Source organism: Cavia porcellus, unplaced genomic scaffold (genome assembly GCF_034190915.1).
Source record: "Cavia porcellus strain 051 isolate PalLab524CR breed Dunkin Hartley unplaced genomic scaffold, mCavPor4.1 scaffold_21, whole genome shotgun sequence".
Taxonomy (NCBI): domain Eukaryota; kingdom Metazoa; phylum Chordata; class Mammalia; order Rodentia; family Caviidae; genus Cavia; species Cavia porcellus.
Window position 1 is genome coordinate 45,374,926 of NW_026947504.1, and position 25,667 is coordinate 45,400,592.

Genomic DNA, 25,667 nt, shown 5'->3' on the forward strand with positions numbered 1-25,667 from the left:
ATTCCTGCTTACTCCATAAAAAAATGCTAGGATCAAGAAATCAAGTAATAACAAATGCTGGTGATGCTTTTCAGGAAAACAAACACATTGTTACTAGGAATATAAACTACTATAATAACTAAGAACACCAGTATGGTGATTTCTCAAAAAATTACAACCAGAAATTCCTTTTGACCCAGCCATTTCCCTTCTAGGTAACTCTTTGTTTTCCTTAGAGTTCAAGACATTGAATTATGGTGATACATGAGTATCCATGTTTACAGCAGCACAATTTGTAATAGTTAAATCTTGGAGACAGTCTGTACGTCCATCAATAGATGAATAGATAAAAAAATATGCAGTATTTACTGTATGCTTCCACAAAGGAGGATAAAAAAGTCACCCACGGGAAGGTGGATGTAGCACGAGACCATAGTAAGTATAATAAAGCAGACACACAAGCTTAAACATCACATGGTTTCTCTGATATGATGTATGGCTAATGCCTAGATGTTTCCTTAAAGCCTATGCAGTAACCACAGGTGGGGCTTCTCCAGAGGTGGCTGGATCCGGTGTGACTGTTCATGATGCAATGCTAGGACGAAGGTGGGCAATTACTAAACCAGTCCACTGATTGGCTGGCACTGCCGTAATCCCTGTAGACTGGATATAAGGGATGCAAGGAGGCTTGCCCTGTGCCTTGCTTGCTCTGCTACCTTCTGCCTGCCATGAACTTGCTTCTCTGCAATGCCCGCCTGCCATGCCATGCCAACAACATGGAGCCAGTCTAAAAACCATGAGATAAATAAAACTTCCCCTTTTAACTCTGGGTACAGGTAATACGAAACTGGGAGATCTTTTTCAAATGGAAAGAGGAACAAAAGATAAGAGAAAGGAAGGGAGGGGAGGGGCATGAAAATTTAAAAACATAGAGCTAGAGCTTTTGGAATTGAGAAAAGGAGCAAATGACAGAATGGAGCAGGGAGGGGGCAAAGAGAATTAAGGTGAGTTACTGTCCACGTCAGGACTCCCATGAAACCATTATACACTGAAACATGTACTAATTAAAATTTAACCCATTAAAGACATGCATCAGTTAGTTTAAGTGATTATGACACCACTTTTGCAGAAGATATTAATTAAAGGACTGGGCAATCTACAGTAAAATAGGGCTTCAACTAGATTTACACAAAAAATATTCAATACATTAGCTGCTACACATACAAAAAATCAGAAAGACAATTGAACATTTAATAAAACACTTACAAAGTATTTGTCATATCCATAAAGTTTATTTTAAAAAATTGTTAAAAACTAACCGTACAGGAATATTTAATATACTTAAAAAGTCTGTTCCCCATGTTGAAGGAAAATACATTTGCAACATCTTCCAGACATCATCTTTATAAAAGTAAAACTTCTAGATGCTGAAATGCACTACAGTAGACTCTCTAGTTTACATGTGAATCACAGGATTGGAATTCTCTCTCCCATCCCCCCACCCCAGTGTGGCAGTTATTACTCTTAAGTTAATGACATTCAATCATGTTATATTATCATAGGTCCTTAAATAGAGTACACAATGCTTATTTTTCTAACAGAGCAAGTCTTCTCTATTTGCTGTCACATAATTATTTCAGATAAGCATTTGATTTAAATACAAATAAAAATACTACATCCCATGATTGTAAACATTCACCAAGAGCTTCCAGAGTACAATGAGTCATAGAGGTGGCCCAAGTGTCTCTCATTCATCTGGATACTGCTGAGATTAGGAAAAGTTGTTCTGAAGGCAAGTATCATAGGAAGCCTTCTTTGTATTTCTGTAAGAAAGTAGTTCTGTATATATAGTTTTAGTTGAAAACACCTGAAAGTCATTCTAGAGACTACATAATTCATAATTAAGCACCATTTCCACTTACCTGAAACATGAGTAAAATTCAGCAGTATGTATGACCATAAATATTAGAAATTAAAAACAATAGTGGGTCTCCAGTTCCTTTCTGTGGATCTATGTGGAACACTGAGTTCCAACTGACACTAACAGGAACCACTCATGCATACCAAGGGCAGGTAACTCCCCAGGGCCACATGCAACCCATCCATTTGAGGCACAACTATTACTTCTGTCCATGGATGCTATACAAGCAGATTTAAGGCTGTATTCGGCTATAAAGAATTCATTTTTCTCTTTTAATATTCTATGAAGACCACATACTTGATTTAAAATTTTGTAGGATGGGAGGTGAAAGTCCCCAAATAATTTTTTAAATACTATTTCCCTTACAATTTATTGTCAGCATATTTACATGAGGGAGTGGACAGTATTTATACCAAAAACCATTTTTCAAAATGCAATTAGGATTTTCACACTTGTCATAATTTTTCTAGGCTCATCTTCCTCTTCTGACTGCTGGCTGACTTCACGTGTCAGATTTCTTACTGCAGTTCTTATGCAAATTTCATGTTGTTCCCAAGAATAAAAATTCAAAAATATTCACTGCCACCCACTTTGGGACAGGCTCGGTTGCAAAGAAAACGGCGTTCCTGGTGTGGAGGGGTAACTTGGAAAGCCATCAGGCTGAGCTGGATAGCTTTCTAGAGCCGAAGCTGAATGGACCTGAGTGAAAAGAGCAAAGACTGTTTAATTCAATCAACTCTGAACCTGCTTTCACCTATGGTATGCTACAGATAAAGAGGAAAAGAACAAAGTTGGGCAAGACAAAGTCTGCTCAGTCCCCTACATTTCAAAAGATGTGAAAACTTCTTCAGGTGGGGAAGTTAGAAATGCCATTAAAATACTTACTGCTCTTGCAAGTAAAACCCAACAGGTTTTCTAGTGACAATCTGCTTTAATGGTTCATTACAGTTTAAATAGAGGACAAGTTAAAATACAAGTGTCATAAAAGATTCCGTTTTAAGCAAAACCTACAAATTGAGATTTTAAAAATCTCTAATATGAAAAATAAGTCACACAACTGACTTCGGCGTAACCTTTGTTACTCCTCTAAAAGAAAACAAGCATCACTTGCCAATCTTGCGAAGCACTCAGCTACTTCTTGCCAGTGTGGGAATGTTAGTATCGGAACAACTGCTTCGCTTGCACCAGACGCTGCCTGCTCACCTGCTGCAACAGTGCTGAGTGCGCAGCTGCGTTATGCTGTAACTCTTGCAGGGATGACTGTGCAGGGTTCTGGGAAAACCCCGGGATACCTGGCAGGGACAGGAGGCCTGGAAAAACAGAGCTGCCTGCAGCCTGGAGTCCAGATGACAAACTGCAATTGACAGAAAAACAGGTGACACAGCAGCTAAGACAGTTCACTTACGTATTTGTCAAGTAGTATCTTAAGATGTTAAAAACAAAACAAAAACTTAAATTGGAATCCTCCGATGGAAAGAATAGGAAATCAGCCACTCAATTTCAATTAAATTAATTCTGAATTTGACAAATCTGGCTTATGTAATACTTTCTGCTACAGCCAATTACTAAATATAAATCCTTTGGAAAGAACTGTAACATCAGCCACTCAATTTCTATTAAATTGCATTACGCTGAATTTAGTAAATCTGTGGTTTACCTAGTAACTTCTGCTATAATGAAGTTAAATTACCAAATACTACGTCCTAAAATTGTTAATAAGCATTGATATTTATATATTCATCTTATCATCACTGAAGAGCCATGAAATGTTTTTAGCACTGAAATTTTGGTCCAGAAAAATTAATTTAGGACCATCAAATAATTCAACTTTGACTGTCATTTGAATAACGTAAGACCAGGAACTAGTAACTTAGGTGACAAATAATTTTATCCTATTTGCAAACCATTCACATACCCAGCTTGTGCAACAAGAGCAGAGTTGAAATTAGAACTAAATGCCGAAGCGAATCCCGGGAGGACGGGCGCTGGTGAGGGAGCCGTGGCTGCGACAGGCAGTGGTGTGACAGCTGAGACGGTGGAGGGCGGCTGCAGTCCCGGGAACGAAGAGAGAGCAGGGGTAACGCTAGGAGCATTAGAGACGGAGAAGCCGGGGTAGGAAGGGTTGGAGGAGGGCAGAGGTCCTTGGGTAACTGAAAAAAGCGAGGGCACAGCAGTAGACAAGTTGAGGGGGAAAGGCGCTGCCGAGACCGGTGCGGAAGCGGGGAGCCCTGAGAGAACAGCCGCAGCGGAGCTGGGAGGAGGCATGGCTGTGGAGGTGGCGGAGCCGGATGAGGTGGTTACTAAGGACCCTGGAAGAGACACTGGTGGGTTAAGAGAGGGGTTGCCAGGTAAAGGAAAACTATTAGTCAGAGAAGTGAACGGAGGAAGCGCAGTGAACACCGGAGCAATGGGAGCGGAGGAAGCGTGCGGTGCAAGGGCAATGGAGGACAGGGGATTGGAGCCATTTAAGGGGGTGCTCAAGCTGGACAGACCTGACAGTGCGGGATTAAGGCAAGTAGATAAACTGATGGGCACGGATGTAGAAGTGTACGCACGGCCCAGCGTCCCTGACAAGCCTAAAGTGCCACAAGGAGGGTGCACGGGATGAGATGGGCCTTTGAAGGCAGAGGGAGTGGGACTGGTGGGCTCAGTTTTGATCATAACAGGAAGAGTTGTCACAGCAGGGGTGGATGAAATGTGCAGGTCTGAAGTGCCTGGGTGGGGGCCATGCAAGAGGGTAGCTGAAGAGCCACAGCTCACTGGCACTGATGCTGAAGTGGATGTAACAGCAGCCAAAGGAGACTGCACAGGCAGCGTAGGGGGAGTGGTGGTGGAGGCAGCCGCAGGAGACGGCAGGCCTGGGAACAAGGCCAGCCCAGGAGTAGAAGATCTCTGTGGGGCAGGAAGGGCTGATGGGGCATAGCACTTGCTAGGGGCTGCGGCAGGGGAATCAGAACTCTGATTAGGAAGAGAAGATAACGAAGCCAGCCCACTTGTAACAGCAGATGACAAAACAGAGTTGTTGATTAAATTGGTGTCATTCGATGTCAGAAAGCCTTTTAAAGCAGATAAAAGAGGATTATTTATTGCAAGTGAACCAGCAACACTGGGAGCAGAACCACCAGTAATCACAGAGGGAGCTGGGTTGACTGCACCTTGGGAAGTTGGCGTTAAGGGCAAGGGGAGACCTGCAAAAACCGATGACAATGAGGCAGAATTGGGGTTACTGGTAGAAGCAGCAGTAGTGTTGGTGGAAAAGGAGAGGCGAGCGTACGGAGCAGAAGTGGAAGCAAATGTTTCACTGGAAGCAAGAGTGGACCGAGGTGCAGACATAGCCTGAGGGGTCAGGGCAGGAGGAGCAGTAGGACCTGGCAATGGCACTAGGCCAGAAAAAATGGAAGGGACAGGAGCAGAGTTTGTACTGTGGATGGAAGTTACAGGTGCAGTAGGCAATGAAAGGGTCCTGATCACTGTGGGGTTTGGCATCGAAGGCTGAGGTGTATGGATGGCTGAGGAGACCTGTCCTGGGAACACAGGAAGGACAGCATTTGGTACATTCATTCCAGCAATGGTGGCAGCCACTGATGCTGATGGGTGATTTACTGCCTTGACAGGCGATGCGGTGGGGACAGGAGTTGCAGCAGGTGTTGAAGGGTTAGAGCCATGAGGTGAAAAGAGTTGACTTGCTGGGGTGGAAAATGCTGTGGGAGAAAAAAGAGGGCAAGACTTTATCATCATACCAAAATGTCCAATTCGAACTCAAAAGAAATGCACAACAATTTTCTTCATATTTCACAAATATCAAAGAAAATCAGTGACAGGTACAATCAGCTCCTGTGTATTTCAGTTGTGGCTTCCATTATTCTGATTTGTCAGACCCATGTTCTTAAGCAGGCAAGAGTTTATTTTTAAACTGTATTCTCTTAACAAGGTTCCAAAAGATGAAACAAAAACTAATTTCTTACTCATGCTCAAGTGACAGAGTATAAGTAATCAAAGTACCCTACTATTATCAGTGGTACTGTAACATTTAATCTGGTTACCTCTTTCCAAAATAGAATTGTTAGTGAAGTAAAACAAAAGACTGAAGTTTGCTTCATCTCCTTTTCATTGAAGTTAAACACCTGTTCAAGGTTAAAAAGCTAAATGGTTACAAAGCCAGGATAAAAAACTAGATGTCCTGATGGGAGACCGAGCAGACAGGAAGAGTAAGGTCTAAATGGCCTCTGGTGTGAGCCCTGCAGGTGGGCACGTGAGTGTGCGCTAACGTGGGCAGGCAAACTGACAGAGCCAGGACCCTGCTGCTTACTCAGGTACGCACCACGGAATGGTGAAGACAGCGGAACCCTGTTCCCTCTGATCGCCTGTGCCTGGCCTGAGTGAATGAAGCCAGGATGCCAGTCACTTGGGGATGTCTGCCGAAGGGAGGCAGGAGCCCTCTGCCCTGGTCCTCACACTCTAACCTCACTCTGTCTGTGTTCTCCCTTTAACACTCTTCTGTCAGGTACAAGGTGGCTGTATCTGAGGCTGCCCCCTATATCCTGAAATCTTAGTGTTCTTTCCAACCCACAATGCTTTCTAAACCTCCTTTAGAAACCAACTCAAAAGTACTCATTAGTACCCGTCCTCAGGGAAGGGAATTTCCCACTGAGATTCATAACCCTGTGCCTAATAATTAGACTTGTGTACTACTTTGCTGTGTAAAGAACTGATGCCAGTGTTTGTGCCATACCAGCACGCACCGCCTGCCTGGTCACATACACCCTCAAATGGGGGGGCAATGACATGCTTAAGTGCTGCTGCCACCTGGAGGCATCACCTGGGCCTCCAGTGCCGCTTTCTGGTCTGGGGACTTTTATTCCTTTCTACATTAAGCTGTGTTGAATACTACTTACTGAAAAAGTAAATCTTAAAGTAGCAGCTGATCTACCTTGTATCAAATGATTTTTATTATCCTATATGTTTGTGTCAAAAAAGAAATGAAGCTTCCAATGTCAGAATACAAAACATGGACACAGACATAGATTCCAGATAGCAAGTTTTGCAAATAGGATACAAAATTATAAGATTAATTTTAAGTCCAGTTAATATGTGCATTTCATGGTAATAAAACATAGCAGTATCAGGCCACTTTTAGTAAGTTGTGATATCCTTTATCAAGAACTTTTCCTGAAAAATCCCAAATACATTCAACTCAAATTGTTCTCAGTGCTTAACAAGGCAGATAACCATGACAGATAGTAATCTCAGGATCAAATTTGGTACTTACTTTGATTCTGTGTAGGTTTTGACTGATTGGAAAGATCTTCATTTTCTACACAAAAGTAAATACATAATTTTAAAAAGTAAACAAATAAAAGTTGACTTCAATTTTAATCAAATTATCCAACACACTAAGCATCTGAGACAGGTATCAAAAATGAATAGTTAGAAATATAATGTATGCATACACCAATAAAAATATTATTTATGAACACTGAAGATTACTAACAATTATTCTTTCTTCTCCCTCCACCTTGTCCTACCCTGCTGTTTTCTCCTTGTTAGGTTTCAAATACATACTGTAATTTTATAAACTTAACCCTTTCTGGAAAGACACCAGCCTGTAAAAGAAAGTACAGCTCTGCTCAGTGTCAGAGCAGATACTGTCTGAGCTAGCAACACCCACTACAGGCAGGACTACCTACAAGAGTGGAGGACTAGGGGGTGGGAGGTGGGGGCTATGTGAATGAGCACACTACTGCCTTCTAGGAAAGCAGAGTTAAAGCAAATGTAAGACATTCCCAAAGTGTTGGGGCAGGGAAGGGGATCCTATGCGATTTACAAAACTCAGAAGAATCAAATAAACTGACCTAAATGAAACTCAAAACTTTTGTAAAAATATACACTCAAAGATGTAAGCCAAAATATTCTATCAGACTGGCCAAGTTAAAAATTAATAATTAATAATTAGTGAGCTAAATTATTCTATCAGACTGGTGAAGTTAAAAACTAGTAATGTACTGGCCCTGAATCAAGGCCGGCAGTTTCCTGACGCTGTCGGTTTCAAGCAGGAGCTGAAAGAGATGTCTTTCTATGAGCTGTTGGCCATTTCAGAACTTGGGCACTGAAATGGTCAATTCATTAGGAAGAAACAGCTTAAAGCAGCACCCCTCTCTGCACCCTGCCCGTGAGTGGCTGTGAGCGTGGCAGGCTCTGCTGGTCCAGGACAGGAGCCACTGGTGTTTACTGGGACTCGTGCCATGCTGGGACCTGCAGCACCGGGAAGCCAAGCAAGCCCTCCCCGTCTGCCTGTTTTGTTTTGCTGAACTTCAATATACATGAAAGTATGGACAGCTATCTTGAAGAGAATGAGAGACTATGACAGCCATTAGTGACTTCACTATTGTCTGGTTTTGAAGACCTAAAATGCCTTCCTCATTCTGTTTGGATCAGTTTTATACTATGTTTTATATGAATTCTCTGTATGCAAAGACATGAACAACTATTTGGAAGAAAATAAGAGACAATATGATAAACAGTGAAGATCTCAGGTCGTCTAGTTTTGAAATTTATCTCTTACATTGCATTTTTATGTCCCATTTTGTTCTGTTTTGTTGTATTTTACATCCCCCTTAAAAAAAAGAAACTAGTAATGTCCCATGTTGAAAAAGTGTGAAGAAATTGCTTAAATACTCTCTCCATGGTGGTGAGAACTGGTACAGTTTTGGAGAACAGTTTAGTAACATATTGAAAAATATTAATTCTTCATATTCCATGTCCAGAATAGATTAAAAGGAAAAAACTGAGATGGGAAGTGCTGGAGTATCAGCCTTTCTTTTTTACAAGCCCTTCTCCACGGTGCCTGAATGGCATCTGAACTTCTTTATGATCTGTCATACTGCTCAGGAGAAATGGTTTTTTCTACAACTTGCTTGTGTTTCCACATTTGGCACCTAAGTGGAACCTTAAGAGTCCACCAAGGGCACCTAAATGGAACCTTAATGTCATTCAAAAGTGAAGGGGGTCACCCTGTCACCTGGCAGTGGAACTCAGGCTATCGCAGGTTGGTTGTAACTTCCTCCCATCTTCTGCCAGCATGGGATATCCAATCCACCTCCTGCAGGCCCTACCAATATGTTCAGGATAAACTGTCTTTGAGCAAAGAATCCTTGGCCCAACTCCCTAAGTATTCATCTAGTGATTCTAGTTTCTCCATAGCTCCTTTGGAGAGTCAGATAAGCATCTACCCTAAGTGCCCAACGATTCTCAATAAAGATTTAGAGGTAGAAAGTGCCTTAGTGCCTTAAATTTGGTAGTTAGCAGTCTTGAAAAAGCCAGATACTCTGATCCTTTCTGGGTTCTTTGAATGTAGATTTCAGTATTTCTCAAACTTGCTTGAAGATAAAAACCACCTGGAGATCATAAAAATAAAGATACCACCCCTCCCTTAAATCATTGAATCCCCATCTCTTAAGTGCGGAATTGAGGATGCTTTTAACAAATACTTAATAGCTCTGGGTCACAAAAAAACCACCTAATTGTTGTTTTGCAATTCTTCATACAACATCTTATTATTCATCTCTTAGCTGTTCTTCAATTTAATTCAGTTAAATGGAAGACATACTACTGAGTCCACAAATTTTAGCTGTATTATTATTACACAAGCAGTTCACATTTATTTTTGCATATGCAAACTGTCACAGTATTGCTCACTCTATCCTTTTCTCAAAATCTAAGGTGTCATCTGCTGCAAACCATATTCCAAGTTTAGGAAAATTAAACCATAAAATAGTGTGCAATTCTGAACTAAGGAAGTACAATATACTGAAATTGTTTTGCATTCCTTACCTGTATTTTTCATTAGTTTGCAAACTCTGTACAGGCTTGTTTGTGTACCTTGAATCCCCAGCATAAAACACATTATCTGGTGAAGTTGCTAGGCCAGCCTCAAATGTGCAACCCCTATGCCTCAGTCTCCCAAGTATCTGGGACCACAAGTATATACCAGCACGCCCAGTTGAACAGTAGTATTAAAGTGTTACTCTGCATCACAGATGGGAAAATGGAAGCCCATCGAGACTATGAAAGCTGTCTGATGCTTCCAAGGATTCACATTCAGACTTCAGCCTCTTGAACTTGTGCTCTCACTGTTATGACACATCACATGACACAACTGCCCCCTCCAAATGGATGTCTATGCATGAATAAGTGACTTATTTTAACACCACATAACAACATGACTTTACCTGTTCCTACTGGATTAGGAGTATATGGAGGTGGAGGCGGTACACCTGGAGCTATGACATTGGCTAACGGTACCAGACCTGCATTATTGTAAGCACCTAAAGTAAAAATATAAAAAGGAAAACATACCTATAATTTAGCATCGCTCTGTGACTAGGAGCAAACCGTATTACTGTAACATTCTAATCTATATTCAATACTTTCATGGAAGAGTTGGATCTTACACGGAAATCAGAGTCTAGGATTAATTGAAAATATAGACCAGTGAGCTAACAGGTAACTCCTAGTTCCCAATGGGTGCCATTCCAAGCATAAGCTCACTCAACAGTAAGGCAGGCAGCACCCATCATACTCAAATTTAGGCATATGTACCTGACCCTTTAAACTAAATGCATTAATGATGCTTCTCTGCATCAACCACCAAAAGAAGGGTTTGAGGATTACTTAACAAAGTGAAGACTTGTAACAATAAATAAATAGAAACAATGTGCAATTAATTTATCATAAGTAAAATACCCTAAGTAAACTGACTGCTGCAGAGGCTACTAGTAGCTGGATGCGAGCTGCAGACTGTGGGCAAGATTAAACTTTCATAAATTTCATAAGGGCTACAGATTTTCTAGGCACTAACTCTGGTACTTACTTTCAATGTAATACACAAACAGTGAAAACGAAGTAGAAATTAAAGGACTTCTTACTTGGTGCAATAGTTGCATGTGGCCGGCATGGAGGTATTGGATAAGGAACAGGTTTGTGCGGATTGTACGTTGAAGGAGGCTAGACAAGGGAGAAGGAATAGCAGTTAGAAGAAAATCAAATAAGCTGCATCCTGGACAAACAAAATGAAACTTATCCACATGCTTAGTCTTAAGACTACTACATTATAACACAAGACAAATGAAGGAAATTTGTTTTAGTTAAGAGTGGTTTCTATCAAATTCCAAAGGTGTTTGGGTCCTGCCAAAGAGGACTATGTGTTTTTTATTTCAGTATCCAATCATCTGCAAAGAAGGGTCAGATCTTATCCTAAATAGGAAACATCTCTCTGATCTAGCCTATGTTAATCCAAGAATTGCTGTCTCCACCTTAGTCAATCACACAGAACTAGGCTAATTTTGGAATCCTCCTTATATAACAACTACAATGGCAATCCCCTCCTCAACTCATTAGAAATTCAACCTATCATTCCCATCCTTTTTTCCTTTTTGGGAGATAAAAGCAGTGCTTGCTTTTCTATTTGAATTCTGACAACTGTCACCGAATGGTCAATGGATAAGAAATTTATTATTTTAGTTCTTTTTTTCTTTTGAAGTCCACAAATCACACATAGTTAATGGTATTTATCTGAGAACCAAAAATACATCAACCCACACTCTGTCCATTTACCTAGAGAGCACCCTCCTTTACAGCAGAAGTGTGGCACAGGGGAGGAAGGGTTTCTTTCCGTGTCTACAAACAATGGTCACTGAATTCTCTTATGTGAATGGGCAAGGACTGCGAGGGGGCTGCGTACAGGGCTCTCGCCCTCCATCTGCAGCAATGCTTCACATGAGGCTGTCTTCGCTTGTCCATTTTACGTCCTAATCAGTCACTCCTTGAAGGCTTCGACCACTTGACTGTACTTTTGTTTTACTAACACTGATTCAAGCAAACCAAAATCTGTTTTAATTAAAACACCTCACTCTATATTATAATTGAACAGGTAAATATAGCAAGAGGAAAAAACTGATCTCACTCTAAAACAAAACATGTAACTTCAAAAGGGCTCGCAACACTTCTAATTATACTGACTTTCCCCAGGCCAGTGGTGACCAATTGCAGAGCCACATGAGACCAGTTTGTGCCCTAGGCCTTTCTCCCATGGAATTTCTTCTATACTGAAACTCTGCAACACAACAACCTATCTTATTCTTTGAATAGACAGAAAATTGCATTAAGAATTAAAACTTGTTTTATCTCATATTTCCTAGACATACTGGTTTGGATGGTCCAAGAATCCGTGCAGCTATTCCTTTGCCTTCATTCGTACATTCTTCACCATCTTTTTTCAAAGGGGTTCCCTGTTTAAAAATAAAATAAAAAATTACAACTTAAAAACAAAACAAAACCAAAACCAAATTAAAAACCCAACAAATAACCACCAGAGTATTATGAAGACAAGGATTTAATTTGGTAGGAATAAAACTCAGGTTCCATGCCCAACTCTGCTCTGGCTGGCTGTACAACCCTGGTAGGATTCTTAACCTCCCCTGTCATGGAACCTTCACAGTACCACCAGAGGTACTTGGAAACAAAACCACAATACACAGAGGGGATGTCAGAGGGAAGTAAGTATAAGTTGTGTTCTCATTTGTTTCTTCCATAAAAAAAGAGAAACCAGCCATTGACTTAAAGTGTCACAGCATAAACAATGCTTAAAGAATGAAACAGAACACCTGTATTACAGCTGAAGATAGACAAAATAGAGTCCTCTGAAAACGTATGTGTGATTGTTCACATTTTCAAGGGCAAATCATCTACCAAAGACTTAAAATTAACAAGTCAGGAAAAAGACTGACTGTAACAGTGTGTCTTCAGGGTTGTGTGCATCCTTAAACGGTATCCACTGATGTGCAAATCAACCTACAGGAGACCTCCCATCTCTCAGTGCTCTTATGTAGTCCTGTTTCAGAACATATAAGGCTGACCTGCGTAACTACAGAGTACTGCACCACGGATGGCATTCAACTTCAAACTCAAAGCCATGAAAGGCCTTGAAATTTCCACTTGGCCTCTCTTGGACTATTGAACCAACAGAAGCCAGCTGCTGTCTTAGGATACTCTTGCAGCACTATGGAAAACGTCCTTGTGCACAAACAAACCAACCAACCAACAAACCCTTCCAGCCAACAAACAATACCTTGGTAAACAGAGAAATGAGTGACCTTAAAAATACACTGTTGAGCTTCAAATCAAGCATTTGGATGAATACATTTATTCTCAAGAAACCCCTATCAAAAACTAACCAGTTTAGCCAATCCCAAACTTCTGACCTATAAAAACTAAGTGAGATAATAAATGTTCACTGTTTTAATCCACAACACTCCTAGGATATTTGTTAGTCAGTAACTGAAAGTCTAAAAAATTATTTTACTTAGTTTGAAAGCACTGCATGATACTAAAAACAAGTTTCTTTTTTACAGGACTTCTCCGCAGCTCTATTACACAATGTGATTCTCAGGAAGGACATTGTGTGGAAAGTTTCTTCTCAAATATTCTTAAAAAGTACAACTGTGTGAAAAATGCAGAGAATCTGAGAAATGTTCCTTTACCAAATGTAAATCGATATTTCTAAAATACCTGAAAACCAAACAAAACAAATCATCTTGTTTACCTTGTTCTGAAGATTTTACATAAATACATTAAATGGAGTTTACACAAGAACTTTGAATTGATGCTGAATCCAGGAATTATGCTGATAACAGGATGAAACTCCCTTCCTTTGCAGACGCACCATTAATTGGTATTTCTCTTAAATATCATTAACTTACAATATAACCGTAATGAGAAATTCCATATACAGCCATCAAAGTATGCTTACTGGGAAAATTCCATTTATACGACTAGGTTTTCCTTTGGGATATGGATTTCCTGGGATTGTCCCACAAGAAGATATCATAGCATGGGGAGCTTTGCAACCTCCCTTGAAAGCCTGCAATGTAAAAAGGAACAAAGTCACACACACACACACACACACACACACATCAAAGTAGTCTGGATATTGGGAAGCCCCACTAAATACATTCAATCTTTTCACATACCATTTTGCATTTAAATGTCCTAAAAAACAGAATCATTCTAAGTGGAATTTTAAAAAAGTTAACACTATATACTGTCAATGTTGCAGAGCTTTAAACAAAGATATCCTCATAACTGGTTCTATAAACTGTGGGCAAAAATCTTGTTATTTAATGTTTCATTTCTTCAATCATCAAGAAATAACATAGTTCAAATTTATAAATAATAAATTCATTGTATGGGGAAGGTAAGGAAGATACAGAGATGAAAGAGACACCTCTTTGCTCTGAAGAAGTTACAACTTAGCAGAAAAACACAACTTAACAGAACACAGAGTGTCCAAACAGCTATCCTTCTGAATAGACAAGAATTATTTGGACATAATTTTCATTATAATATGACACAGTTATGCAACAATGATGGAAGGGGTTGGGTACAGATTATTTTTTATTACATCCTAAGCTTCTGAAATGAAGCCTCACACATACCAAGTTGGTAATATGTATTAAATTCACGAAAATCACCATAAAATATTCCAATAGTTCTGGATGTATTATAGAACCATATAGCTATATTTATGTTGGATAGTTATAAAACTATATATATGTAGCTTTATAATTACATAAAAATATATTTTACAAGTATTTGTTACACACATATATATTTCATATCATTATATTAGTTTTATTACTCCATTCACAACATATATAATTATATGAGTTATGTGACCTGCCTCCCTAAGTAACTAAGAAAAAAATCTCAACTTTTTGGCTATTATAAATAGTTGAAAACGCTTATATATGAACTATATATTTCTATTTATTTCTATACAACAAATTTTCCAGGCTAAAAGGCATGAACTTTCAGGCTAACAGATATGACTATTTTAAAGGCTCTTCAAGTTTACCTTGTGGAAAGCTGTACTAACTTACGTTAATGAGAGACCTCTTCCACAGAACATAAAAGTTCCAGAATATGCTTTATAAGGAAGGAAACTACAACACTATATGTTTATTGCCATAAAGATTTTAATCAAGAAAACAAATGAGGACATTATTAAAGTAAAGCATCCTGGCTTAGACCTTACCTCCACTGCAGTGACACAGGACTAAGGCAGAGTTGCCTGCCCTCCCTGAGCTTAGAGAAGGTGCTGAGAAGGATTGAGCAGTATGAGGTGCAAGGCCCAGGACACCAATTATTAAAAATGTAACACTAAAACACACCAATCAGCGACCTCCTCAAGCTGGTTTCCAATTATTCAGTCAGTTTACAGGCAACAAAATCTTAAGAGCTTACTACCTTAAATTATGAATCAAGTTTTCTAGGAATGGAAAAATGTTATACCCAACTTTTGTAAATCTTAAACTAGTAACAGTGAAACTTTGCTTTAGTATTAATTTCTTGTAAATCTGATCAACATAAGCTTAATAACAAAGTCAATCTCAAAAGTCAAGTTCCGAAATCCATGAAGTTAAAAACAAAGGCTTGGAACTGTGGCGAGCACTAGCCAGGGACCAAGACATGAACACTATGAAGTTCAGGGAAGGGGCCATCTGGCTTTGCACTCTTAAGCCTGCACATTATTCGCCGGAGCTAACACAGGAAGATGGGCACTTTTCTACTCACAACATTCAGAAAAACCACAGTGCCATTTTTATGGCAAGCTTCAGAAAATTACCTGTTCAAGTACTCTCTTGCAACGTTTCTTCTCAGACATATTTATCCTGAATAAATCTTCAATGGGACGTGAATTCTGCGCGTCAACAATATTCCTACCAAGGAACCACGATTTAGCATTTTGCTTAAAAATAAGGCCACATATACAAAGGTCAGCAACTTTCCCTTATGCAGACATATCTGAGTAAATGTTTCCCATGACACAAAGGGAAAATGGGACTATTTACTTTTATCAGGCCACTTCACTATTTATACAAAAGTAATATGTTTATATGGCTGATAAATATAACTGAATCGTCTGATTACTGTAAAGTTATAAAGTAATACTATAAACAATGATTATTTTGACAGCAGTGTGTCCTTGTGAATATAGATGTGTGGGCAGTGAAGCAGGGGAACTGCTAGTTTGAGGCCAGCCTGAGCAACTTAGTAAGATCCTGTCTCAGAACAAATTTAAATAAGGGCTGAGGGCAGAGCTCAGTGGGGCTGGTGGTAGAGGTGCTTGCCTAGCAGGTATAAGGGTCTGGGTTTAACCACCAGTACCAAAAACATTTTGTGAGTCTTGAAAATATATTCTCTTCAATGCATGGTAGGAGAGCTATGGCAACAGAATCACCCCTGTGTTAAATGCATTAAAAATCATGGTTGATCTAAAATTCAAGTTCTACCTTATCCTGTTTTAACAGACATGCACAAGTATATAAGCAACTTTAAAATATACACCCTATAAAAGAACAACTTACGTTCTTCAGTAATGCTAAGAATTGGACCCTTCCTGTTCTCTTTAAGCTCATTCAGCATGACTGCCTATCAAATGTTGCACTAGGTATTTTCAAACAAGATTACAGCATTTAAACTGCGTTACCCACCTATGTAGTTGCTATTCTTATTTTTAGCAGTGAGGGAAACAAGGTTCAGAAAATAAAGACACCCTGCCCAGAAACATGTCAGTAAACAGCAGAACTTCTATCTAACTCTCAAAGTCTTATGACTTCTCCAACTTGCCACTTTAAGTTTTTCCAGAATATGAAGGCAAAGCAAGTTACTGCAATGCAGAAAAATCAGACTGAATAATCTTCATAAGCCCTACTGTTTCGTAAGTAACAATCCTGTATTTAATAAGTACCCTGGGTATTTACGCATACAAAATCAGAATTTATCACTACTCTTTCACTGACTATATTTTATCAGAGCTCCACTTACTTACGTAGTTCTAACACATTATTTAATAGACATCAATGAGTTAAGAAGCAGCTACAAAAGCACCCAAATTTGAAGAAACAGAAAAAAGAAATACTTACGAAGCTAACAGTTCAAGAGCAACTAGCTTGTCTTTACTGAAAGTGAAACAATTGAGTATATTGACTACTTCTGCTGGGTGAACAGCCACCATTTTCTATTAACATAAAAAAAAAATAACATTTAGTTTTCAACACAAAAGTTTTACACCAGGTATTTCCCTTTTTGGGAAAATATAGTTAAATATTATTAACATAAACACTTTAGATGAAATATTATACATTTAAGGATAAATTATTCATGTAAGTATAAATCCCAGTAACTCGAAAAGAAGTTCTAAAAATACGTCATGTTTTTCAATGTAATATTTCAGATAAAGATCAAATTATCTTGCAATCCCATTTTAATCCATTTTTCTCAATGTTTTAATGTATAGACTCAAACATATTAACAAGTATTTTCCTCCAAAAGGTGGCATTTATTCATATAGATCAGAAGAAAATTGTGTATCAGTTGGGTGACAGTAGGTGTGCCATGTGTAAACACTCCCCAAAGAGTGTGGTTCTTGGTGTTCAGGTCACATGAGAAAGAGCCCACTAGTCACACAAGCTGGGAACACTGAGGTAAACAGCCTTCTCTGCTACATGTACTGCAACAAAGCAAGGTTTCTGAAATTGCTTTCAGACACTTCTATTAACGGACTACCAAAACGATGATAAAAATAAGTACTCCTTTGCATATTTTAAACTGATAAAAACAAATTTTCTTACATATATTTATGTATTTGTAAAATCCTTAGAACTATTTAGCTCATTTAATTTACAGAAATATTCATTATACAACTTATACAAACAAGTCTGCCAGAGAAGCTGAGAATACAAGTAAATGTACTGATCTGTCTCTGTCATAAACTTTCAACTCAGAATTTTATTTTAAAGTAGGTAGACAGGCAAGTGGGCCTCAAAGCTCTTATGAATTTGTTGTGCTGATAAAATAAGGCGAAGTCCTCATCAATATTTCTTATACAGCTCTTTGCATTGCTTGTCTGTGGTATGAGAAAAAGACTTTTACTCCCACTGGATAAGACAGAACTCTTTCTTTCATAAAAGAGAAGTCTCTGTTAAAGCACTACCAGACCCAGACACTCTGCTAGGCCCATCAGTCTAAACTGCTTCTGCTAAACCTGTCCATGCCTATTACTTGTTAGAAAATCTTCCTCTATAGTAAGATACTCTTGTTTGATCTAAATGCCCCTGGATGATCTAAGTTCTAGACTGTGTTACCCTATGCAGCTGCCACTAGGAACTTGAGACCATTTAAGCAACTTCAATGAAATGGAACTAAAAATACAGTTTCTCAAATTGACTACGTACACTGTTAAGTATTCGACAGCCACACGGCCACCAGAATGGCCTGTACAAATACAGATTTCCATTATCACTGAAATATTTTGGACAGTATAAGCTGAAAGAACAACATATAACTATAATCTGATAATTCTTCTTAGACTACGTGTAAGAGGATGAAGATGGATATTAAACAATAAAAGAAAGTGTCTAAAAATATGTAATTCAATTCCTTTGTTTTGCTTGGTAATGAGTACTCTCCCTCCTATTGGTCAATTACGATACTGTGGTATTTAATTTAATAACATAGTACTTGCAACTTATACCAAACATAAAATTTTGTAAGTTTTTTTAAATTAGTGTATGTGCTTAGTATATGTTTACATTGCTTGTATGGAAATGGTACTTAATTCTTTTTATCCTGTTTTCCTCCTACCCCGCCATCTCAATTCCCTTCCTATTTAAGAAAGATCTATCACCCTACTTCCTATTCCCTGTCTTTTAATTTGCTCTTTAGTTATAATTTGAGCTTCTCAAATAAGAGACATCATGCGACACTGAAGCTTGTTGGACCGACTTATTTCACCCAAGTCACACCCACTTTCCCAAAGCAATTCAAATGTCTCTCATGGCGTAGCAGTATTCTATTGCTGTAATATCATGTTTTCTTTATCTGTTCATCTGCTGACGGACATGTAGGCTGTTTGAGATGAATTATGGAAAACTGAAAGATAACGTTACTTAAATTCCACATTCTAAACAAAAATAACTTAACTTACATGCTGTAATGCCTTCATTGCTTTTAATTGAGGCTCAGCCCAGGAAAAGTATCTCAGTAAATCAACCACCTGAAAGAAAAGAATTAGTTTAGCTATCATGAAAGTGTGCTGGCCAGCATCTCTAAGATTTCATTAAATTCTGTTCAGCACGTGCAGCCTGGCCGTGCATGGTAGACAAGGTCCCGGAATATAGACAGACAGTCCAACAGAGTAGCTGTGTGTGGTTATGCAAATTTGAATCACTTACAATAACACTGATGCAACTACAAAAGTTATCTTGGCTAACAGCAGTCTAGAAAGGAAACTATCTATGGAGGAAAAACAGTGCATCTTAGACTAGAAGACTGAAAAGTAGTAGATGAAAATAAACTGACAGCTCAGGAATACAAAAATATGGAAAATGTAATATAATGGAAAGTGACAGTTTTAATTACTAACAATGGCATGGTGCTGTGATTTACTGCAGATCCACTAACTTCTACCACCCCCGTCATAGATCTATTCCCTAAAAAACATAACCACTGCTATTTACTATAGCAGCTCAGGCATAAAGCAACACTTTGAGAGTTCAAATACCCAAATTCTTGCTGGTTCGCACCACCATCCACTACCATCAAGTGGGAAATGAACGGGGGAAATACTTTAAGACAGCTAATAAGAGACGAGCCAGGATCAGATTACAACTTTGAAATTTTGGCATGGTCATTGCCTCTACCTCCAAGGATATTAAAAAGATAAAAAAAAAAAAAGAATCATGAAATCTATGTATTGGAATTAACTACTGTTACTGGAAGTACCTGAAAATGTGCTGAGGTTTTAATTATTCTACAAAGCAAGACCAATGGCATAAGCTGGAGTAGCATGTAAAGAAAGTAAAAGATTTTCATTCCTTATAAAGAGCTGTGTTGCAATACCTAGCAGCTCTGAGCAGGATTTAAATTTCACTAATTGGCTTTCTATGTTTACCTGTAAGTCTGTCCTAGGCCTCGGCCAGGCAATGGAGCTGCTTTATAGTAAGTGAACCTCAGGAATATTCCTGGCTGACGCCTATAGTGGCCTGTGAGGCCAGAGATACCTCAAAGGGCTAGATAAGGCCATAGCTGAAGACACCTTGGCTCCAACATTAATTAAGTAGAGAAGGCAGCTGCAGGCATCTCACTCCTGCAGTCTCAATCCTACCATAAATGTCATCTTGGAGATAAGATGGTTCTCCTAAATTAGCTTTACCTACTACTTAGGGAAGTCTGTGAAGTGATCCCCAAGGTTCTGCTCATTTCCTGTGCTTTCCTCAGTTTCCCCACCTTTGTTTTAGTCCTAATAAAAGTGGGCCAATCCAGAGAACGCTTTGGCATAGCCCTCAAACTCACGAGCTCAGCTAAAGGGTTTTGACCCTCCTGGAGTCCTAAAAATCATACAGTTTTATGTCTTTTTATTTAATCTCTGCCATACATTCCTTTGAAAGATTGGGGATCTAGGTCAGGACTGAATAGAGTTGTACAAATAGTAAACAAATAATAAGTTTGCTATTACAAACAAGTATTCTAGTTATTTTGGAGACAGTACCTACCCTTACCTTAATGGAAAAAGCATTTGTACTATACAGAAAGATTGTACTTTACAAACCATAAAATGCAAATTACCAGTCTTTAATATAGTAAGTGGATTTAGAATGCCTCAATTAGAAAGTGCTTCAAAAATATTTAAGGAGATGGGTGTGGTGGGGCACACCTGTAATCCCAGCACTTGGGAGGCTGGGGCAGGACGACTGTTGGGGGTTGGAGACCAGCCTGGATTCCAGAGTTGAAGGCTGGTCTGAATTGCATGGCGAGTCTCAAAAAGACAGGAAAAAAAAAAAAAAAAAAAAAAAAAAAAAAGTACAAAGGCTTTAGCAAAGTAAATGCACCACAAAAGGAAGATGTCATTTCCCAAATGCCACACATATTCACTGATACACAAATGGGGAAAAAAGCTGAAAGAAATTAGAAATCTTTTCAAAAATTACATTTTTAAAAGAGCAAAAGTATCTGTGTAAAGCAGTTGAAAAGCTGAAAAATGATTTAAAAAAAGATAGTACAGGAACAAATCACGTTAAGGAGCCTTTAAGAATGTAGCAGGCAGAATCTGCACAGGTTTAGTTAAGTTTTTTAAACTCTGGAGAAATGAAAATTAGTACATTTACTAACTTGACCTATGTGTTCATCCCCTGTTCACTCCTAGAACTTCTCTCCAGGTGTCTATTTCTGTATCTTCCTATTTTCCTACCAAGAATTTTCCTAATCTCTCTCAGAAATCCTCTGAGCATGTATCTCTTTTCTTAAAATTACTGAACCTCCCTAAAGTGGGGTAAGTTTTTACTAAATTGTCATATTTAAGTACTAATCATCTTGCGGCAGTAACCAAAATTATTTTTTAATACAGTTTTTTTATTGTTTAACTTAGTTTCATGTAAGAACATATTTCAATCATTTTTATTCAAGTTTTCTTTTATATTATATAGTGAATTTTATAGATACTGTGTTAAAAATGCCATGCCTTAATAAGGTTGTTTACCATTACAAACTTACACATTTTTGATATTGTACCTAGAATAACTAATGTTTTGCAATGCTCTCTTTTTTTAGGCATTTTAAAATCATTCCAGAAAAAGAACTGTGGTAAAAGTTTATAAAATATGCCTGACTCATAAATTCTGTAGTTCTATGTTCAAATTGAAAGCATCTAAAATTCCTAAATACTACAAATTTTACAAATTATGGGTTGATTCAGCAGGGTAAACAAACATTAGCCAAAATAGTTGTGCAAAAAGGTGTTATTTAAAAACAAGTAACAGGACTACCTGTTCACTAGAGAAGTATCCATGCACATATTCAATTGCTTTTAACTTGTATTCTGTCAAAACAGCCTAAAAAATAGAAAAACAGCATTAATACATATAAGCACCACAGAAATATGCACATATCACAACTACCCAAGCAACTCAACAAAGACAGGCTCCCTTTGGCCCTGGAATATGAAAGCAGCTAAAGTCACTGTGGTGACAGGACATTTCACCTTCTCAAGTTACATACTACAGAGAATCCACTGATGTGCACCCAACCTTCCCTACAAAACTGAAAAGAAATGAACTTCTAATAAGTAAGATTCAGCACTGGTACAAATTACACATAAATAAGAATTTCAAAATATCCTTGTCCGGCTAAATTGTTATTAAGACTAAATATATCAGGTATTACTTACTCATCAACTATTTATTGAGTACCAATTATGTGGCCAGTGAGAGAGAAGAATAGGACAAAGTCTAGTACAGGCACTCAGTAATGCAAGAGATCATTGTCTATTCCTACCACTAACTGGCAGTGTGGCCTGTGAATTCTTTTAAGACTTCCTCATTTATAAAAGGGGTACCATAAGGATTACAATAGTCAATATTAGATCGGACACCTAATAGGTACTGTATAAGTCATGTTTCTGTTTGGAGTCTATAAGTGAAAGTGGTGGACTTACTCTAACATTATCTAGAGCCAACTAAAATCACATGCTCCCCTTGCAGCTATCTACCAATCTCAGAGATGAAAATACCAGGCTATCACAGTCTGACAGCCATTAATCATAAAAAAATAAACTAATTGCAAGGTTGGCAGAGTACCTGAGTTCCATTCCAAGCACTGTCCAAAAATCCATAAGACAAAAATACCCTAATCCTTTTGTTCTTGTATAAAACACTTGCACTTTCCATATACTTGTCTATTATTCTGCTGGGAGAAAATATTAAGACCAGTCAACCAAACATGCAGGGTGCTCAGTAGTTTAATTTTCACTGGAATGGAGAAAAAACGGCATTCTGGCTAATGCACTATTAGGAGTTTGCTAATCATTACTGGATGTAGAAAATGAATTTTTGGACTAACTTCTGGATAGTATTGATACCCTGACACGTTCCAGTTCTTTCATCAATGCCTGAGAAGCACAGCTGTATCCTCAAGAATATCATCCTGCTCTGGAGTCAAGACTGCCTCTGTCTATCAGGCCCCCTACTCACCAGTTCTGTAACCTAGAGCTGCCTTAGCCTCAGACACCAGGTCTACCAGCTGTTAAATCAGAAGTATCTATCTTATGGGCTATCAGGAGGGCCGAATCAAACAGTAAATGCTCACTGACTGATCTCTTTAAGCATTCAACTGCTTTTTCTACATTTTTTATTTCTTTTCCTAAAGTCTTATTACATGCCATTTTGCTTTAATGACAGTGGTTATGTAGAATGACAATCAGGAAAAGAGATGGCTTGGTTTAAACTGACATTTACAAAGTCTAAGAAAAATTAAGATTAAATCAGTAATAATGCCCATTTTACATGTGCTCACATTTAATAGATTACTACAATGCTGATGGAGCTAATCATTTGACAAAGCCTGCAAGTACTGACTGCAAACCAAAAATATGAAGCTACAATGCCATCGTACATGAAAATAACTTTCAACTCTGGAAACTCACGACCTTCCTCTCACTAATATTTACAAGGCATTTCCACGATGCATATTAAGGAAAAACATGTACATGACACTGTTTTATCCAAAAGTAGAAATCTGCTGGATTCACAAAGTATTTTCTTATAAACACCATTTAAAAAGACAAACTGCTCATGAACAAATTGCTACAAATTCTAAATACCCAATCAATAAACTGGCACTTTGTTTCAAATCTTAATTGGGTAAACTGGATTTGTATACTTAGAAATTTGTTCAAAAAGGAATGTTTAACTCTCTCAGATATGTGAAAATCAAACATTTTATTTGGAAAGAGAAAACAAAGTAAATCAGCAAGTCCAGAAACAATATCAGCAATAACTTTATAAACTGAAACAAGCACCAGAGCACATGGCAGTAATTCCTGTGTGGCCAACCAACAGATGGAAGGGGATGAAATAGTAACTGCCCTGCAGGCCTGAACAAGGCAATGGGGGTGGATATAACTATAGTTCATTGAGCCCTCTCATTTCTAAAGAGGTTAAGTTTTTTCTTGTTTTTGTGCTTATGATACTGCTGGGCTCAAGACTGCATTACAAAATTACTGTTGTCTCCTTCATTCCTGGAAGTAGGATACACACGAAACTCAAAAAGAAGCAAAAACGTAGCATGCAGAAGAAAAAGTTTTGAAATTCAAAACATCGTTTAAAATTCAAGATATTGATGGCCAATCCCCAAGAAAATGACTTTAAACAATGTCGCACTAATTTTGCTCTGTTCGAGACAACATTCTGCTTCTAACTTCGAAAAATACTTCATAGTAATGATTACAACAAAACTTTCAGAGTTTTAGATCATTCTCCTATAAATGAAAGCTGAGTCAACACTCAGCTATATTAAACTACTTATCCAGAATTACAAAGTTTTAAGCTAAATACTGTAGAGCAGTTTCACAGCTAAGGATGCATGATAATTTCCACAACACCGCACTGATTCTCAGGCTGTGTTAACCTAACTTCTATTGGTGAAATGTCTCAAGATAAAATATTTTACACTCCCTGTGAAAATTCAAACCCACTAGGTTTGAAATGATAGAGGACCTTTACAATCTATACAATCCACCCAAAAACTTAAACCATGGCAAGTGGTACACTATGATTTAAGGAATTAAGTGTAATTACCTTTCTGATTTCATCCAGCACCATTTCAAAGGACTTTTTGTCCATCTTGACTACTGCTCCGACGTGTTTAAATGATACTTTCAATTACAAAATGTTCATCCCTGCTCTGCTCCGTTGACAGCAAAAAATGTTTATAGCTGAAGAAGAAAAGCCCTCTAGGAGCAGGAGAAAAGAGGAGGTAGAGTATTGCAAACTCCGGAAAATTTTCTAAAAAACGGAGTCTTAGAAAAACTTTTTATTACAAGCAAAAACCACTCCCGTCGGACTTCTTCACACAAAGCTTCTGAACAACTCGAGGAACAGCCGGGTCTTGCAAGTCCTGCAGAGAAACCCCGAGCAGCGCAATTTGGGGCAGCTGAGGGCCAGACGCCACCGCCGGAAGTCGCTGAAGCCACTTTCCCAGGTAGCGTCCAGGGGAGCGGAGATACCTGCGCTCCGGACTCCGCGGGCGGCGAGGAAGGAGGCGCTGGTCCCTCGGCCCGCACCAGCGCCTCGGCCGCGGGCCGCGCTCCTCACCGCTGCGATCCAGGACTAGCGGCCCGGCCCGTGTACATCCCTAGCCGCTCCTCTCCTGGGTCCCGCAGCCCGGGGGGCGGACGGCGGGACGAACTCTTTGTTACCTAGCTTCCGTGGTTTTCGAGAGCGGGCCAGCGGCCGGAGAGCACTCGGAGCCGGGCGAAGGGGGACACGGCCTCACGAAGGGGGACTCCTGAACACTTCAAGCCCTTGCAGCGCCAGACGCCCTACCGGATTACCCCTACAACCCCCACCAGCTCTTAGGGACTTTCAATGAAGTCTGTCGCGCCCAAAGAAACGTAACTCCGCGACGCCAGTTTGGGTCGCGATTTCCTAAAAGCCGGTGGAGGGGTCCTGATGTGGGAACGTAGGCACCCATAGCTAATGCCTGGATGTTTCGAAATTGTATATGGCTTAAAACCGTCTCGGAGCCTGGAAGCCGTTTTGACAATGTCATTTCTTCTTATCTGTCCGATTTTAGGGTTACATTGTGATATTTTTCTACATGAAGTTAAAAAAACAAAGGGCAAATGTATAAGGCATATCTCTGGGCACTCCTATTT

At 38.9% G+C, this 25,667-nt stretch overlaps 1 protein-coding gene and 1 non-coding gene across 2 annotated transcripts; one reads left to right on the forward strand and one right to left on the reverse strand.

The window, feature by feature from the left end:
- Positions 1 to 1,251: 1,251 nt before the first annotated feature.
- Positions 1,252 to 25,419, reverse strand: Proser1 (proline and serine rich 1). The gene is made up of 13 exons (XM_003477435.5): positions 24,589 to 25,419; positions 21,781 to 21,846; positions 18,945 to 19,013; positions 16,882 to 16,976; positions 15,582 to 15,675; positions 13,707 to 13,817; positions 12,103 to 12,186; positions 10,825 to 10,903; positions 10,129 to 10,224; positions 7,170 to 7,214; positions 3,816 to 5,601; positions 3,104 to 3,254; positions 1,252 to 2,599 (listed from the first exon to the last, which is right to left on the reverse strand). The coding sequence occupies exons 1-13, from the start codon at positions 24,631 to 24,633 to the stop codon at positions 2,477 to 2,479; spliced, it is 2,844 nt and encodes a 947-aa protein (XP_003477483.1). The 5' UTR covers positions 24,634 to 25,419; the 3' UTR covers positions 1,252 to 2,476.
- LOC111753730 (small nucleolar RNA SNORA2/SNORA34 family) lies at positions 7,903 to 8,039 on the forward strand. The gene has a single exon (XR_002788524.1). It is a non-coding gene; the product is annotated as a small nucleolar RNA SNORA2/SNORA34 family (small nucleolar RNA).
- Positions 25,420 to 25,667: the final 248 nt, after the last annotated feature.

What these genes read in the sequence shown, in the direction of transcription:
- Proser1 (XM_003477435.5), bottom strand. Translation starts at nt 24,633, where the DNA reads ATGGACAAAAAGTCCTTTGAAATGGTGCTGGATGAAATCAGAAAG. An exon ending in TTCTTGGACCATCCAAACCA is followed by an intron (nt 10,904 to 12,102) that starts GTATGTCTAGGA and finishes TCCCTTGTCTAG; the next exon opens with CCTCCTTCAACGTACAATCC. An exon ending in ACATGCAACTATTGCACCAA is followed by an intron (nt 10,225 to 10,824) that starts GTAAGAAGTCCT and finishes TTTTTACTTTAG; the next exon opens with GTGCTTACAATAATGCAGGT.